At 34.5% G+C, this 18,893-nt stretch overlaps 1 protein-coding gene across 1 annotated transcript in view; it reads left to right on the top strand.

The window, feature by feature from the left end:
* Positions 1–18,893, top strand: part of COL4A5 (collagen, type IV, alpha 5) — a 272,036-nt gene that overhangs the window by 106,483 nt on the left and 146,660 nt on the right. Inside the window, exons 3-4 of the mRNA XM_011982572.1 lie at positions 10,672–10,761; positions 15,476–15,520. Of these exons, the coding sequence (XP_011837962.1) occupies positions 10,672–10,761; positions 15,476–15,520 (135 nt within the window). The remainder of the gene's footprint in view (positions 1–10,671; positions 10,762–15,475; positions 15,521–18,893) is intronic.

Below are 18,893 nucleotides of genomic sequence, written 5' to 3'. Positions count from 1 at the left end.
AACCTATTTGTTTGTTTTGTAATGCTACATTTCCAAGCCCCATTTGACCATGTTATATAGACTTTTCCCCTAACAGAGCAGCTGTTAATATTAATTGGATAGTCTTCTGCAGAACACTTATTTGAGTAACATTAGTTTGATGGGAGTAGTTTTGCAGTAAGGGTGCTTTCTGTAGTGGTGAAAATACCAAGAGGGATTAACTTCATATAATAGTAGAGTGATGTTTATCAGATTAACTGTTCTTGAGATAAGAATGGAATACTCTGGACAAAATGTAATAGCTATGTGATAGTACAAGAAAATAACCAAAGGAAAAAGAGGAGAGGACTCTGCACTTGAAAGAAAGGAAATACACTGGGCATGTTTGCATTTATATGGCTTTTCCCCTGAGTATAGCCCTTAGTCTGCATGGCAAAGGATGGCTAAAACCCAGACAAAAACCCATGGTCTTACTGGCTTGAGTCAACAGACAGAGTTGAGGATGCCAGAATGGCTGGAAAGTGAAGGGGGATATACTGGAATGTAGGGAAACACATTAGAAAGAGCTCAAAAAATTGCTTATAGATTCCATCCAAATTCTTGCTTGAATCCTGAAGTTTATAGTTATAGAGGAAGGTTCATACAACCCAACAAAAAGGAACAGCTGGAAGTCTGCAATAACTGAGCATAGGTTTAACCATTGTCCGTTGAAAGGAGAATGGAGTTTTAAGTTCAAGTTCAGCTGAGTTAACTATGCTATTTCTTAAAATAGTTTAATCAGTACTCTTCAGAGGAAGTTAAGAGAATCCAGAATCTCTCCATATTACCTACGATGTCCAGTATGCAATTAAAACTTACCAAGTAAAAGTGATCTACTTCAAGAAAAAGACCAATCAATGAAAACCAACCCTGAGCTAACATAGATGTTGGAATTTGTAGACTATGATTTAAAGCAGAAAATAGAAAAGGAAAATCTCCTCATAATGGGTGACCAAATAAGGAATCACAACAGAGTAATGGAAACTGTATTTTCAAAAGGAAAATTTATATTTTAAAAGCAGAATATAAGAAAAAACCAATTCACCAGATGGGCTTAACAATAGAATGGAGATGGCAGAAGAAATAGTCAGTAATCTTAAAGATAAATCAGAAGAAACAACTCAATCTGAAGAGCACTGAAGAAAAAAATGAAAAAAAAAAAAAAACCAAAAACACAGAATAGGACCCCAGTGACCTCTGTGACAGTGTCAAATGGTCTAATACAAATATAAATGAAGTCCTCTAGGACAGGAGAGAAAGAACAGGAAAGCAAAAAGAAAAATAAATTATGGGACACTAAGAATGACAAGAATTCTACACACTTGGTGAAAAATATAAATTTAAAGATATAAGAAGTCCAGCAAACCTCAAGCAAAATAAAAATGAAGAAAACTATACCTAGGCCCATCATAATGAAACTACTGAAAAAATAGAGATTGAAAGAAAATCTTGAAAGAAGCTAGAGAAAAATTTACACTGTGTATAGTGGAACAATTATATGAATGATGACAGACTTCTCATCAAAAAGATTGGATAACGTACAGCAATGTGAGAACATCGTTGGAGAGGTAAAAAATTCGCAAGCACAATTATTATATACAATGAAAATATACTTCAAAAATAAAGGCAAATTTAAGACATTTTCTCATAACAAAAATAGGGAATTATTCATGAAGAGGCTTGCATTAAAATAAATATAAAGAAATTTCTTCAGGCTAAGGGGAAATCTCACTAGATGGATATGTGAATTTATAGGAGGGAATGGAAAGTAATAGAAATGGTGTAAATATGGGTAAATATAAGAAGATTGTATCTTTTTTCCTCTATTTAACACAAAGCGCTGTTTCAAGTGTAATAACAGAGATTCAAAATACATGAAGCCAAAACTGACAGAATTAAAGGGAGAAATAGACAAATCCACAATCATGGTTGTGATTCTAACACTCCTATTTCAGTTGTTCCACTCTTAACAACTTAGGCTTTACTGACATATAAAGAGCCCTATATCAAACAACTACAGAATATAATTTTTTTCAAGAGCCATGGAATTTTCACCAGTGTAGACTATGAGATAGGTCACAAAATGAGACCCTCTAATTACCAAAAGATTAAAAATATCAGTATATTCTCTTATCACAATGGAATGAGTAAGAAATAAATAATAATAATATTTGTAGAAAATTCCTTCTATTTGGAATTTAGAAAGCACTGTTCTAAATAACTGCTGGACCAAGGAAGAAATCAAGGAAAATTAGAAAATGATTTTAGTTACATATTGTTGAAAACTGAAAATTTTGGAATGGGATTAAAGCAGGGCATACGTGGGAAATAGATTTAAATGTCTATGTTAGAAAAGAAGATTTAACATTGGTGACCTACGTTTCTCACTTAAGAAGCTAGAAAAGGACAAGCAAATTAAATTTAAGATAATGAAGGAAATAATAAAGACAAAAGTAGCAATATATTAACTAGAGAAAAATAGAAAACACAGTCAAAAGTTGGTAATTGATGGCACAAAAGATGATAAGAAAATAGAAAACACAGATTACCCATATCAGGAATGACCCTACAATCATTAAAAGATCAATAAGGGACTATCATAAATCACTTTATAACAATAAATTTGACAGCTTAGGGGAAATGGACAAATTCCTTAAGAAATATACATTACCAAAAACAAAAACAAATGTAATGCGTGATTGAGAATGCGTGTAGAATGAAGGAAGCAAAATATAAATAGCCCTATATATGCTAAGGAAGTTGAATTATCAACCCTTCCAACTAAGAATTCCTGTTCCAGAAGAGTTTACTGATGAATTCTATGAAACATTTTTGCAAGTGACAGTGTCAGTCTTGCATAAACTTATTCAAAAAACAGAGGGATATTGAATGCCCTCCAGTTAATTTTGTGAAGCAAGCATGGCCCTGATACCAAAATGAAACGATGACAAAATTACAGAAACAGAAAACCACAGATCAGTATCCCTCATGAGCATAGATACAGAAATTCTTAAAGTTTTAGCAAATCAGATCCAACAACATATAAAGTGGATGACAGGTTGTGACCAAGTGGCATTTATGCCAGGAATCCATGTTTGGTTTAACATTTGAAAATCAAAAATTGTGATTCACTATATTAAGACCAAAACAAAATTTAGAGCGTAAATATATAAACCCCCATATAATTATCTTAATAGATACAAAGAATGCATTTAACAAAATTCAACATCCATTTCTAATAAAAATTACTCTTAGTAAACTAGGAGTAGAAAAGATTTCCTCAACCGTAAAGGGCATATGCCAAATCCCTAAAGTTAAAATTATACTCAATGGAGAAAGACTGAGTTCCTTTCTCCTAACTTCAGGAACATCTGCTCTCACCATTTCTATTCAACACTGCCAGTACAGTAAGACAACAAAAAGAAACGAAAAAGTATCCAGATTGAAAAGGAAGATATATATTTTTTGTTTTTTTGATGACGATATGATTTGTCAGTGGAGAAAATGTTATGACATATGCTAAAATACTCCTAAAACTTATAAGTGAGTTTAGAAAGATCACAGAATAAACAAAACCAACAAACTAAGATCAGTAAAGAAAAATCAGTTTTATGAGCAATGAGGAAATAATTCCCTATTCAATAAATGGTGCTGTGATAACTGACTAGCCATATGTAGAAGAATGAAATCGGACCCCTCCCTTTCACCATATACAAAAATTAACTCAAGATGGATTAAAGACTGACGTGTAAGACCTCAAACTATAAAAATCCTAGAAGAAAACGTAGGAAATACCATTCTAGACATTGTCCTTGGGAAATGATTTATGATGAAGTTCCCTAAAGCAAGTTCAACAAAACAAAAATTGACAAGTGTGACCTTATTAAACTAAAGAGCAAAATAACAAAATAAACAAAAGAGTATAGCAAAAGAAACTATCAACAGAGTAAACCGACAGCCTACAGAATGTGCAAAAATATTTACAAACTATGCATCCAAAAAAGGTCTAATGTCCAGCATCTATAAGGAACTTAAACAATTCAACAAGCAAAAAAAAAATTTCTAAAATGGGCAAAGGACATGAACATATACTTCTCAAAAGAAGACATACATATGGGCAACAAATATGTGAAAAAATTCTCAATATCACTAATCATCAGAGAAATGCAAATTAAAGTCATAATGAGATACCATTATCTCAGTTAAAATGGCTATTATTAAAAAATTAAAAAAATAACAGATGTTGGTGAGGTTGCAGAGAAAAGAGAATTCTTGTACATTGTTGGTGTAAATTTGAATTAGTTCAGCCACTGTAGAAATCAGTTTGGAGATTCTTTAATCAGTTCAGCCACTGTAGAAAGCAGTTTGGAGATTTTTTAAAGAACTTAAAACAGAATTTCCATTCAACCCAGCAATCTCAGTACTAGGTGTATACCCAAAGGAAAAGCAACTGTTCTACTGAAGAGACACATACACTCATATGCTCATCACAGCACTATTCACAATAGCAAAGATGGAATCAACCTAGATGCCCATCATTAGTGGACTAAAGAAAATGTGCTACATATACACAATGAAACAGTATGCAGCCATAAAAAAGAATGAAGTCATGTCCTTTGCAGCAGCATGGATGCAACTGGAAGCCATTATTCTTAGCTAATTAAGGCAGGAACAGAAAACCAAATACCACATGTTCTCACTTATAACTGGGAGCTAAATACTGAGTACACATGGAAATAAAGATGGTAGCAATAGACACTGGAGACTACTAGTGGGGGAAGATAAGGGGGAGACTGTTGAAAAACTGCCTATCAGGTATGACACTCACTACCTGGGTGATGGGATCATTTGTATTCCAAAACTCAGTGACATGCAATTTACCCATGTAACAAACCTGCACCTGTATCCCCTGAACCTAAAGGCAGGTAAAAAAGAACTGTTATACAAGTGGAATCATAAAGTACGTGCCTTTGTAAGACTGGCTTTTGTCACTCTGCATAATTCCTTTGAGAAGCATCCAAGTTACTGCATGTATCAATAGTTATTTCCTTTTTATTGCTTAGTATTCCATGGTATGGATCTGCCAAAGTTTGTTTAACCATTCATCCATTAAAAGACATCTGTTTTTGTTTTTCTTTTCCAATTTGAGAATAGATGTGACATCAAAAACACGATCCACCAAAGAAAATACTGTTAAGTTGTATTTCCTCAAAAGTAATAACTTGTTCTCCTCTAAAAGTATTGTTAAAAGAATAAAAAGATAATTCACAGTCCAGGAAAAATAATATTTGCAAATTACATATCTGATAAAATACTTGTATCCAGAATATATAAAGAACTCTAAAAATTTAATAATAAAACAAACAGCTCCAAATAAAATTTAATTATAAACAAATTGGAAGAATATTTTGACACTTAATAAAAGCAGATATATAGATGGCAAATAGATACATGAAAAGATGCTTAACATTGTTAATTAGGGAAATGCAAGAGAAAACCACAATGAGATACCACCATAAACCTATTAGAATATCTAATAATAACTTTTAGCCAAAGCAAGTATAGATGAGAATGTGGAAGCAACTGGAACAATTATAGATTATTGGTATAAGTGGAAAATGGTCTACAAAGTTTGGCAATTTCATAAAATGTTAAACACCTATTATATGACCCTGTTGATTCCTAAACATTTACCCATGAGACATCAAAGCATATGCCTATATAAATCTTGTACATGGATATTCATAGTAGCTTTATTTGTAATAGCCAGAAACGGGAAACAACTCAACTTCCCATCAACAGGTAAATGAATCAACACATTGCAGTATATCTCTACAATGGAATACTACTCAATAATAAACAGTAATGAATTACTGATATTCACCACAACAAGTTTGAATCTCCAAGTAATTATGCTGAGTGAAAAGTTAGACAAAAAGAGTACATTCTTTATAATTCTATTTATATAAAATTCTAGAAAATGCAAATTAATCTACAGTGACAGAAAGCAGATCTCTCATGGCCTGGGGTGGGTAGGAGTAGGGAGATGGATATAGGAATAAGGAAGATATGGGCACAAAGAAGCTTCTGTAATGGATTGACTATGCTCATTATTTTGATTGTGGTAATGGTTTCTGTATTAGTCCATCTTTGCGCTGCTATAAAGAAATACTCAAGACTGGGTAATTTATAAACAAAGGAAGTTTAATTGACTCACAGTTCCGCATGGCTGGGTGACCTCAGGAAACTCACAGTCATGGCAGAAGGCTTAGGGGAAGTGGGCACCTTCTTCACTAGGCAGCAGGAGAGAGAAGAGTGAGGAGCAGAGAGGGAAGAGCCCATTACAAAACCATCAGATCTTGTGAGAACCCACTCACTATCAGGAGAACAGTGTCGGGGAAACTGGCTCCATGATCCAGTCATCTCCCACCAGGTTCCTCCCTCAACACTTGGGGATTATGTGGTATACAACTCGAGATGAGATTTGGGTGAGAATCCAGAGCCAAATCAGTTTCACTGGTGTATATATGTGTCAAAACTTTTGGCCAGGCATGGTGGCTGACACCTGTAATCCCAGCACTTTGAGAGGCTGAGGCAGGTGGATCGCTTGAGCCCAGGAGTTTGATACCAACCTGGGTAACATGGTGAAACCCTGTCTCTACAAAAGATATAAAAATTGGCTGGGCATAGTGGCACACACTTGTAGTTCCAGCTACTCAGGGAGGCTGAGCTGGGAGGATCACCTGAGCCCAGGAGGTCTAGGCTGCAGTGAGCTGTGTTTGTGCCACAGCACTCCAGCCTGTGTAACAAGGTGAGATCCTGTCTCAAATAACCACCCCCCAAAACAAACAAAAAACCCCCAAACTTTTAAAATAGTGTACTCTACATATGTATAATTTATTGTATGTTAATTATACTTCAGGAAAACTGCTTTTAAAATGTTTTTAACATAGAAATAAAACATCTAGATTTCCCTGAAAGGAATGTCTCCAAGTGCACATTGCTAAACAAAGAAAACTTGCTAGACCCCTGATGAGATCAAGTTAACCAGTTGAAAATATAAAATCTGTGTCACAATCAAACATTAACTAAACCAAGTGTGCCTCTGTCAGTGGCATCAGCATTTACCGGAAGCTGGTAAGGAATGCAAAATCTCAAGCTCTGCAGCTGACCTACTCAATCTAACTCTGGTGTCGGGGCCAGGTAATGTGTGTTTTAATAAGTTCTCCAAGTGGTTCTAATGCAACTTAAAGTTTTATAGCTGACTTAGAGTATCTCAATTTTGGCAGTTCCCAAAGGTCTATTTTCTTGCTCTACCAATTGTAATACATCAGATATTTCTAGTGCTACATAACTACAAAAACAAAATAGACATTATGCAAAAAAGAGAACCAAATTGCCTATAATTGCATTACTTTATTAAATTATCATCTCATTTGTTCATTAAAGGTCTTGCCTTGTCCATATGTTCCTATAAATATATTCATATAATTTCTGCATTTTTACATTATAATCTGAAATAATTTTAATCTCAATTATTATTATAGCAGTTTGTCCTATTTTGTATTTTTCCTATCCTCAGAATTCTAATATCTTCCTGGTTAATTTTTTCTTCCTTGAGAAACTATTCTTAAAATACTTTTTTATTTTAAAGTTGCATGATTATACAACTTCTTATTGTCATTATAAAGTGCGCTTCCTGAAAATGGTAACACTTTTATGGAAGCCTTTAACTCACAAACTAGTCTACTTCTCAGTACATCAGATTTTTATCCTTCTTAATACTAGCTTATGATATATAAACCAGCCAAAGGATCACTAAAAGTTGTCCTTTGTATAATTTCCCCTAGCCCTAAATCTTGTATGTTTTTAATTTTTGACAAAAGCATATGCCATATATTTTATTTAATCCATTAAGGAAGTTTATTCATTGAATGAGAATTTACTGAGTATTTGTTCTGTTGGGCACTTAGAATACAAAGTTGAAGAAGACATAATTCATTAGATGAAGTAGTGATGTGAGGGGAGTCAAAGTTATTACAAATTTCTGGCTGAGGTAGTTGGGTTGTGCTATTTCCTGGAATGGAGAAGACAGTAGAATATGAATTCAATGTTGTTTATATCAAGTTTGTTCTTAGGAAAATTACAAAATTTTTCGTTGTCCTGATTCTTAATATATAAAATGGAAATATAGTGTCTACCTCATATTAACATTGAGAGTATTAAATAAGATAAAACACGGAAAGAGTTTAGAGTAATTATTTGGCATATAGAAAACACTAAATACATGTTAGCTATTATTATTGTCATTGAGTTTTAGGTGCCTGTATGCATTCAAGTGGAGATGTTTGAGACAGTTGCCTATGAGAGCCTAGTTTTTTAGGAAAAAGAGTTGGTATTTTAGATTCCCCGGTAAAGAGAGAGAAGGTCAAAAAAGGAATCCAGTATAATATCAGTATTTAAAGGATAGGCAGAGGGAGAGAAATATTATTCCACAAAGGAAAATAAGAATGATATTTTTATGCAAATATGGGCAGGCAGCATAAACCAGTTTTTTTTTCTTAAGTTTGACCTTTAGAAATAGCCATTTTCTTTTTGTGTTAGCAAATTACAGTAAAATCTACAGTAGTTAGAGTAGGCAACAACAAATGTCAACCTTCCCTACCATATGTATTAGGAATTAGATGGAGGATCCCACCCCCACCACATCCTTGCTCAAGGCTTCTATAGTTTCTACTTAGTAACCTTAGTACCTTTCAAAGGCTCTGGTATTGATTTTTGAATTCCTTTTGCTACTGTCTGGTGGTCGCCCTTCTCTTTTCTTTACTATAATATTGCTCACTCTGCTAGATAGACCATGATATTATTTGACTGTAGTGCAAGGAGATTTCAGGATATATCATTTATAGGTATATGGTTTTATTAATATCAACAAAATTAAGCTTTTTAGCACCTCCACTTAAAATTTTTAGCTTATTCCTCTCTTATCTGTAGGCGAGATAGCAGTTTTGCTTCTGAGAAAACATGACTTTCTTCAAGTATTATCCTCCAGTTTTGGCAGAGATATGCTCTAAATACCAACTGGGATCCCAAAATGTACCTGTTTTCCTTTCATGAAAATCTACTGTAACTAGATTTTTTTTCCTTTGTACTTTCTTTCTGACTGTAATTTGTGATCAGATTTCTACTACTAGCTCTGCCAGTAATAATTTGAGGGAATCTAGCTCTAAAAATTTTAAAACTTAATTTCTTCACTTTGTTTTATTTCCTTAAAAACAGTTGTGTTGAGGTTAATGAATACTAAATTATCATAATTTAATCACTAATTAAAACAGCAAAGGAATATATGTCTGGAAAATAAGAAATGTAGTAATATGTCAGCAATAATTATTGTCAAAAATACAGGAATATTTCCGTCTAGTGGAAACTGACCAGAAGTAGTCTTTTCAAAGTACTTGTATTTATTATAGGATGATTATTGAATTATTCAGCACAAAATCATCTAAGGTTTTTAGACTAAACTTAGTACTTACAAAACACACACACACACACACTTTCAGAGTAGAAATAAAAGTCTGCTGTACCTTAACCTCTAGAGATATGTGTCTTCAATGGCCCATTAGTCAGTCACCTAGTAGATATGGATGCTTTCTCTTTCTCAGGTGCTGTCCAGGCTGTCACTGTGGGTAGGATCTGTTAAGAGGGTTCCCAGAATGAGGTCTGACCAGAGACAGCCTTCAAGCCTTAGGAAAGTAGAGAAACTACTTGTAGCCCCGTAGTTGGGAGCATGTGCCATGAAGCTGTGAGCCTTCGACGTTCTTAAACTTCATAGTGATGAATTATTTTTGTGTAACTGGATCCCCTAGTGTTGGAGTTTATACCCTTACTAGGATTGGCTGTATGCAGATTACCTAACCCTAATATGTTAATCTAAATACCATTAGTACACATGCTGGCTCTGCTACCCCACCTTTCTGGCTGTACAGATATTCACATCAGGCAACCCTACTGTAAAGGTGCTGATAAGATATGGTGGGTCCTCACTGGTAGACAGGCAGTCCTCCTGTCCTGGTGATGATAAAGGCTGCAGTTGGAACTCAGACGTGAGTCATAATTCAGGTAATTATTCTGAGTAAAGGAATTAATGGTGGTGTTTTCTATATACTTTTGTTTTCTACAGTGAATGTGTATTCCTTTTTAGTATTAATTTTACAATTAGAAAAAGTAATGAAAGTTTTGATGTTCTGAAGGTTTTTTTCTGGTTAATTTCAAGCCTGGGAACTTGTCTGATGGTTTCCTTTTACCCTTCCCTGCTCCATACTTATTTAATGTAACCCTTACAGATCTAGTTTCCTGGATTTATTGCTATCTTCCCTGTTAAACTCTTGATGTCAGTATGTTTAAATCTCATTTCATTTCTGATATGCTTTTTACAAGAAAGAAAGATTACCATATATGATATAATTTCCAGACGGTTTATGTTTTCCCCTCTCACATCTTAAGAGGTTTTCTCATGTTAGTAGATACTGTGAATTTACATAATTAAATTAAGTTAGTTTTGTCTAGATAGTCATGTGATCTTTTTGAATCTCAACTATGCCTGTGCTTGAAAATTCACAAATGACCTTACCTTTCATTCTCATTTAATTTCAGGGAGAGAGAGGGTTTCCAGGTTTGGAAGGACACCCAGGATTACCTGGATTTCCAGGTCCAGAAGGGCCTCCAGGGCCTCGGGGACAAAAGGTATGTATCATGTTGCCACCCAGTAATGCCAGATGAATTAAGTCATCTTAAATGTGGGACTAGGTGTCACATCAACTAAAAAGTTACTGAATTATAGCCAGAAACTAATACGTAAATGAAACAATGGAATGACAGGCAGTCTGTACTTTATTGTATTTTGTTAAAAAACTAAATATTACTGCCATGTTCAGATGCTTTTGGAAGATGCTGTTGATTTTATGTAGTTATTGACTGCCTTCACCAAAATTAAGTTCTGTCAAGAGCTTAACTGAGCTGGAGAGAGCTGAACTGCCAGTTGTTAGAGTAGCTGATTAAGACAAGAAGCCAAAATGAAAGTAACAGTCAAACCTTTACTCACTTACTGCAATATTATAAGCGGAAAGTTAAACTGGAGAAAGTGCTGACTCCCCCACTGTTCTATTTGTCCCCATGGTGCATCAACAGCAAAGGTCAGATGGATCAGCACAGATGTTGGAAATCATTTGACTGCTGAGGGAGCTCAGAACGAAAAGCTCCTGCAGTTGTATGGACCCAGGGGCAGGGTGGGAGAAGGAGAAGAGCTAGGAGTGGAAAAGTACTGAGTCAGAGTGCAGAAAAAGTATTTTTATGGTTTCTTTCTCCTCCCATAAGAAGGTCTCCACCAAAAGAGGCCTTTAAATGCAGAAATGCGGTTGAGCACAGCCAGCCATGGGAGCCTGAATCTTTAACTGATACTCACTTCAGAGATTGCAGTGCATTAGCTGTGCACCAAGTCTGCTATGTGGAGAGTAGCTGTCCCTTATGAGGCTTACCAAGAGGACTTTGGTTGGACCCAAACAGTCATAGGTGTTTAGACAAGAGCCATATTCCCAATTCCATACCTTGATTTTTCAGGACCTGAGTGAGAAACATAAGCTGCCCCACCATGGACCTGAATGGGTTGGGCTTTAAAGGACTCTGTCAAAAACAGGATAATGTCTGAGGCCACAGTAGATTATGGTCATGATATTCTAAGCAGGATGATCAGGCCTGCTTGGAGAACTGCATGTAAGCATGAGCCCCAGCTATTGCCAAACCAATAATAGATGTCCCATAGCCCACTTGATCTATGTTAGAGAGCCAGGAGGTTTTTTTCTTAAGTCTTATGATGGACTGTTCTACTTTGCCAGTTTTCATGGATCTAGGTACAATATGAGGTGCTGGCAATCACAGAGACCCCTCAAAATTGGCCAGCAGGCAGTTAAGGGCTTTATGGTTAGCTAACACTACATGGGCCAAGGAGTTGAGGCTAGTCTGCTTTGTTTCCAAAGCAGTGTCATTAATGACCTCAGCGAGGGTCAAAGACAGGTTGTGAACAACCTTTCCTAACTGAGTGACGCTGACAGTGAGAAAAGTTGTCTGGAGTATTCCCATGAGTAGACCGTAGGTAATGCCAGCTGGCAATTCTCCTGAATAACCGGAGTCTATCTAGTTTTGGAGTTCTCATTTTGTTTTATGTAATGTTTTATGCTTAATGAGAGGGACTGTTTTGAATATTTGAGTTATCTCTTATCAATGTATTATGTATGTTACATTGGTAGGAATGTTGAAGGCCTGATTTTTACAAAAAAAATAATATCCCAAGAAGAGTGCACACAGTTCTGGGAATGTAAGAATCATTGGTTACCATGGGGATCAACCAGCCAGAAGTCCCTCCTGGTGGGCAGAGTACTTGAATGAAATTGAAATATTTTTGTAAGGTGGAGGCAGGAATAGAGAAATAAATTGCCACCACCATCGAGGCCAAAATGGCTCCAATGACAGATCATATGTCCCTTTTCCCAGATAATTCAATTACTACCATATGGGACAGGAGTGAGTTGACATCCGAGGAGGTATTTTGTTCCTGTGGTATCAGAGACAATTGTTGCAGTCTATCAGGTTCAATGTAATAAAGTTAGGGTACCTGAAGTACTAAAATGGTCCATGTTTAGAGAAGTGTCCATTCGTAATAGCAGCACAGCAATCAGATGTTTATCTGCAGGGTTCAGCGATAAGGTGACATATACATTAGTTTGTCAAAATCAGAGTCGTGTAAACTACATGGGACAGGCAATCAATGAATTTAGTAAGGTGGAAGTCATAAGGTTAGTCTGTGGGAGAAAGGGAAGAGAGGTTAGATCCCTACCCTCCAGTCCCATGGATCAGCTCGTGGATCTGGAGGTAGTCGCAACCTATCAGTTGTGGGGACTCTGTCCATTGACTGCCATGTGGGCAGTCTGTCCTATATCATGAGCAAGAATAGCATCTCAATGTGCATATTAAGATATGGAATTGGAAGAGACAATAGTGAACTTAAGACTCAGATAATTTTCTGGGTTTTTTTTTTAAATGACTCTTTTGGCTGAGTGCCTTTTTCCATCTGTATTAGGTAGACTGGTGAATTGATATATGAAAGGACTACTTCTGATCATTTGCCTGGAAAGGAAAACTGGCTTAAAACCCTTTTTCTTAATTTTATTATTTTATATAATGTTGGTACATCATGTTGTTAGAGTATTAAGGAAATCAAATGGATACTTACTAAGTAGTCTTTCCAATAAAGGGAGAAAATTAATTTAAATGCATGAATACTTTTTAACACTTAACTATAATCAGAGCTTAGATTTTGGGAGAATGTTGGTCATGATCTCTGGGAGGATAGCAGTACATCAGGTAGTTTTGTTAGATTTAAGAGCAGAAGGGACCTGTGCTAAATTTCTCAAGTAGAACTTTAGTACTTAGAAAACAGCAGGACCCTAAATGTCTGCATACAATTTTGGTAGATGAACTACTCAACTGAATTTCCTGTCTCTAATGGCACATCAAGAGCAAGAGCAACAGCAACAGAGTGATTCTTGTGCACCCAGGAGTAGCACAGAAGTATCAGAGATATCTGAAAGAGTCAAGTGGATGGAATTGAGCACTAACTCGGCAGCAATCCATGCATCCTATTGGCATGGAACAACTCAATGAATACCAGCTTGGACTAGACCGTAGCACTCCTCAACATATTGGAACTAGTTAAGTTATCCAAAACTGAGACACGATCTTGTGAAAATGAAGTGGCAACTCCAATGGACTGAGATTAAACTTCAGCCATGTTATAGAAATAGGCATTTTGGAAGAGAATTAAGTTAAGCTACAGGAAAAGTTACATTTCTTGTATCTAAGTTTACTTGGGATTAGGGACTGAGTTTCTTGCACCCCATGCTTGCTGAGAGATGGCAGTTTTAATAAAGATTTGTGTTCAATTAAAATAAGTTACCTAAATTAGAACTCCTTTGAAATAATTTAGTATTAACTAGGACTATTCTACAATAACATGATCATTTATAAAGGTGTGCTTGTATGCAGGTTAAGTTTAGAAAGCAGTCCAGTTTTTTTTTGTGATTTCATTTCAATTATCTGAAAAGAGAGAAGGTAAACTGCTTTCTAAACTTTCAGGATTCTGAATTTGAAGCATTGTGTGCTTCTATGTCCAGTATGACTCCATATTTCCCCGAACAGCTGAACTTATACCCTTTATGTGATTGGGTATTCTGGTACATGTGTATGTTAACATATATACTAAGTCAAAAAACTTGTAGAATTATTCTTTAATCTGTACACTCGTAATTTTCCAAAGGTTTTTTTATTCTAAAAAATCAAATTTAGTTAATTTTTGATAGGCAGTATGTTCATGTCATTCAAAATAAATTAAGAGGGTATACAATTAAAGTTCTGCTTTTCACCTGTGTCCATTAGTCCCTGACTTATGCACACACACTTTAACAACCTTTGTTTGTAAAATAGTAGCACATTGAACACACAGTTTGACCTTTGTTTTTAATTTAATATACATTGTAGACATCATATTATCAATATATACAGAACTTCCTCATTTTGTATAACTGCATTGTATTTCATTGTATATATAAACCATAAGTTAACATTGTGTACATATAAACCATAAATTATTAAGCTAGTCCCCTGTTGATAATTATTTAGGTAAGTTTCAATTTTTTGCTATTAAAAGTTCCTTTTCCTTGGAGCAGAATTAGGTTTTTTAATTCCGATTTTTTAAAGAAAATAGTTAATGAAAACTCAGTGAGGTAAGACTCAATTCTCAGTAATGCGGTTGTGACTAGAAATGGGTACATATATTAACATACACACATGGGTAGGTTCTTTTGTATGGAACTGATAGCTAGAAAGGAAAGTTTATGGTTCTTTTTAAATCGTTCTTAAGCTATGCCAATACAAAGTGCATTATAAAACAAAGCAGAGGTTTAAAAACAGCAGATTCGAGAACAGCACATATTTGGGCTCAGAGATGATGCTCATTATACAAGCATGGCAAGCAGATTAACATAATGTGGTAACTGACCAGATTTTCAGCTCCTATTTTGTTTATAAATAAATTATTTGGAGAATGACTGTATCAATATTTTATCTTTGTTTTCTTGTATGGTTCATAATTAACTTTATAGGTACAAAGTTTCATTCATATGTCAGCGATTTCCTTCTCAGGAAATAAAGGCCTTTCTTATTTGGGGTCATACAATTTACCTCAATGCTTTCAGTCTCAATAGTAATTGCTTCTTCCTTGGGTGTATAAGTTTTTCACTAACTTTCACAGATGTTTACAGTAGTTTAAATCTCCTATTTTATAATTGAAGATTAGTTATTTGAGGACTTTTTTGAAGGAAAAAACTAAAAATATTGCATTTTTCAGGGTGATGATGGAATTCCAGGGCCACCAGGACCAAAAGGAATCAGAGTAAGTAGTATTTTCTCTATATCAAATACTTTGTTGGTGGAAACAGATAAAGAACAATGAAATATTATGAGACAGTTGGAAAAGACCCATATTAAAAGGCAGGAAGATAAATATAGTCTTCAAAAAATTACATTTAAGAGTTGGTATGTGTCTGTAACTAACCCTTCTTTAGTATTTTGATAGCTATTATATATATGTGTGTATATATACGTCTATTTAATATAAAATGATTTTAAAGTAGCTTATGGTTGAGAATTATGAAAGTCCTGAATTCTAAAGTTTGTCGTTTAATTAAAAATCTGTATCATATAGTTGGTTTAAACCAGAACTTCCTAACTGGTGTGATTATCTCAGCCTAGGTCCAGAAGGCTGGTTACCTCAGACTGTATATACTCCTAGTGTACCATGTATAAACATTATCATTCTTTTGTGTATCTGGAAGAGAATAAGTTTAGTTAAAACCACTATATTAAAGAATAACTATTTTGGAATACTGCATTTCTTCAAATCTAACGTGCGTGACTTTTCAAGTCTTGAGGCTCTGAAAAGTAAGGATGCATCTCAAAATTGAAATGTACATTTAGTATAATTTTTTCTCAAAAGCTTTTAAGTTGACATATGTCTTACCGTGTATTTTACAACTGAGAGGAAACTGTAGTTTAAAAAATAGTACTGGCTTTTAAAAAATCACATTTTCTGAACCTCAGCTTCTTCATTTGTTAAGTTAGAGAGCTAAACAGAACAATCTCCAAGGTCCCTTTTAGCTCTGAAATACTGTGTTCATAGATTGATGAAGCTCCCTAATTTGAAAATAAAATACATAATTGGTGACATAGCATGTTTACATGTGTGACAAAGCTAACCATTTGATCTTCAGAAATTTAGTAGATGTATAAATTTTACAAACATTAAAAATATTATATTTGCTATATACTTCTTAAAAGCATGTAGCTTGCCTTGTGTGCATCCTATGACTAATACGGATAGGGTACTGGAAAAGCAGGGAAGAAACTCAAAACCCTTAGTTTATTTCAGCAGACATAATTCTTTATTTTTCTGTAAAAATTGATATCAATATACTATTAAAGCTCTTTATAATAATAAAAATAATTTTTAATATCCCTATAGTTAACATTAACTATGTTCTATATTCTAAGCACTATTTAGACTAAAAAGAATTGGCTGTTTTCTCATTCTCATTGCAGGTGTTTGAGATTGCTTTGATACTCCATGTCCCTCAACTAGAACTCCAGTTCTTGGGAATAGGTGGCCTGATAGTTTCTGCATCCTCAGGTGTCAGCTCACAGACAATTCTTGACATGGAGAATTTTGAAGACATTATTGTGGAAACTGATAAAAATATACAAATGTACAGAGCATATAGTATAATGACCCCCCATGAACTCATCACCCAGCTTCAAAAATTAACAACATTTTGATAGTTTTGTTTAACATATACCTTACCTCTTTATTTTTTGGAATATTTTAAGGTAAATCCCTTGCATCATTCATTCTACCAATGAAAACTTCAGCATGCCCCTCTAACTAACAACCACATAACAACTAAACCATCATCATACCTTTAAACATTAGGAATAGTTTTTCAGTACTCTGACGTTCAGTCCACATTCAGTTTTCCTCAGTTGTCTGAAAGATGTCCTTTTGTAATGGTTTATTCAACTTAGACCCAAGCAAGTTCCATGTATTGCTTTGGGTTGCTGTTTATTAAACTTGTTTTATTATGCCATCAGAAAAACTGGGTCATTGTACTGCGTTCCACATTCTGGATTTGGCTGATTTGTTTCTTCATGATGTCATTTAAATTGTTCCTCTGTCCCCCATATTTCTTGCAAATTTCAGGTTGCCTTGGAAGAGGCACTAAAGAACTTTCTGGGAGTACAGAATTGTACACTTAAGATTGGTATATTTTGCTGTATGTAAATCATACTGCAATAACATTAAAGAAAATAGGAAAAAGTATACTTTATAGGTAGTGTTGTGAACCTAACTATTGAATAACCTTATGCAGCATGAATATCAGGCTATTCTTTTTTTTTTTTTTTTTGATGTTAGGTTTGATCAGTATTCTCAGATAACATTAGCCTGATTCTGCCATCAAAAATTTCCCTGTCAACTTACACTAATGATTTGGCACCCATGGATGGTCATTATTTTGTTCAGACTTGCAAGATGCTGATTTTTAAAATTCTATTAATCATTCATTTATTAGCTGGAATTCTAATAAGGATGAGTTGCTACACCAGAAACTTCAAGTGGTCATCAAGGAAAGTTCTTTGACTTTTTGTTTTCATCATATGCACATGGAATTTGTGTGTTTCAATCAATTGTAGTCATTTTTTTGAAGGCCAGTTTGTCCCATCTTTTGCCTGTGAAAGCCTTTTAAAGTTGACTCCTGTCCTGTGTTCTTTTCAGAAAACTCCACTGATCTTTGATAACTTCTTGCTTTTTGGCACAGCAAGCTCTTTCAGGCTCATCCTTTGCATTTTCCCTTTAGATCTGAAATGGGTCATATCTCTGATTCCAGGTTCTTTTTAGTGAAAAATGTGATTTAGATACCACAGTCTGAATGTTACGGGTCTTTATTGCTACTGGATTTGTCATTGTTTCAATGTCTTCTCAGTGGAAATATGTATTTTTAAGAGAAAATTAACATGAGTTCATATTTTTACTTCCAATTGCAATTTAAAATTAAGAAAGGTTTTGTATACTTATTATCTCTCCCCCTCATCTCTCTCTCTGTTGAGGTGAAAATGTTCATTCCTAATAACATAAATGTAATTTCTTATTAATATGCTTCAAAATAACAATGTATAATTTATCAAAATGACAATTTAAATTTTAATAGTGATAATAGGATTCTTGAGAGCCATTAATTATTTATTTGCTGGGATTTTCCCCTTTGAATTCACCAGTTTTGCTAAAGAATTACAGTCAAGACACCACGTTTGATGAAAGGCACTTGAAGTGATTCTTTTCTCTGTATGGTTTTGTCAACAACTTGAAACATAGGTACACTGGATCGAATATATTTTTCATTTTTAATGATTTCCTTTTTTACCTTTTAAAAATTTTTTAAACTATTTAAAATATCTATGTGGTTTTATAAGACAAGGTGTAGTCAGAGATGCTTCCCTTTCTTTCTTGCCATTTCCCTAGTGTTTTAATCTTCCTTTGAGAGGTAATCATTAGTTTTTACACAGTAATCATAGTTTTACATGATGTGAATGTGCCATAATTTGTTTAGTCATGTTCCTGTTGGTGGTCATTTGAGTTGTGTATTAGTCTGTTCTCACACTGCTTATAAAGACATACCCAAGACTAGGTAATTTATAAAGGAAAGAAGTTTAACGGA

The sequence above is a fragment of the Mandrillus leucophaeus genome, unplaced genomic scaffold, assembly GCF_000951045.1.
Source record: "Mandrillus leucophaeus isolate KB7577 unplaced genomic scaffold, Mleu.le_1.0 Scaffold1055, whole genome shotgun sequence".
Taxonomy (NCBI): Eukaryota; Metazoa; Chordata; class Mammalia; order Primates; family Cercopithecidae; genus Mandrillus; species Mandrillus leucophaeus.
Note: the sequence above shows the minus strand (reverse complement) of the source record. Positions and strands in the feature narration are given on the sequence as shown.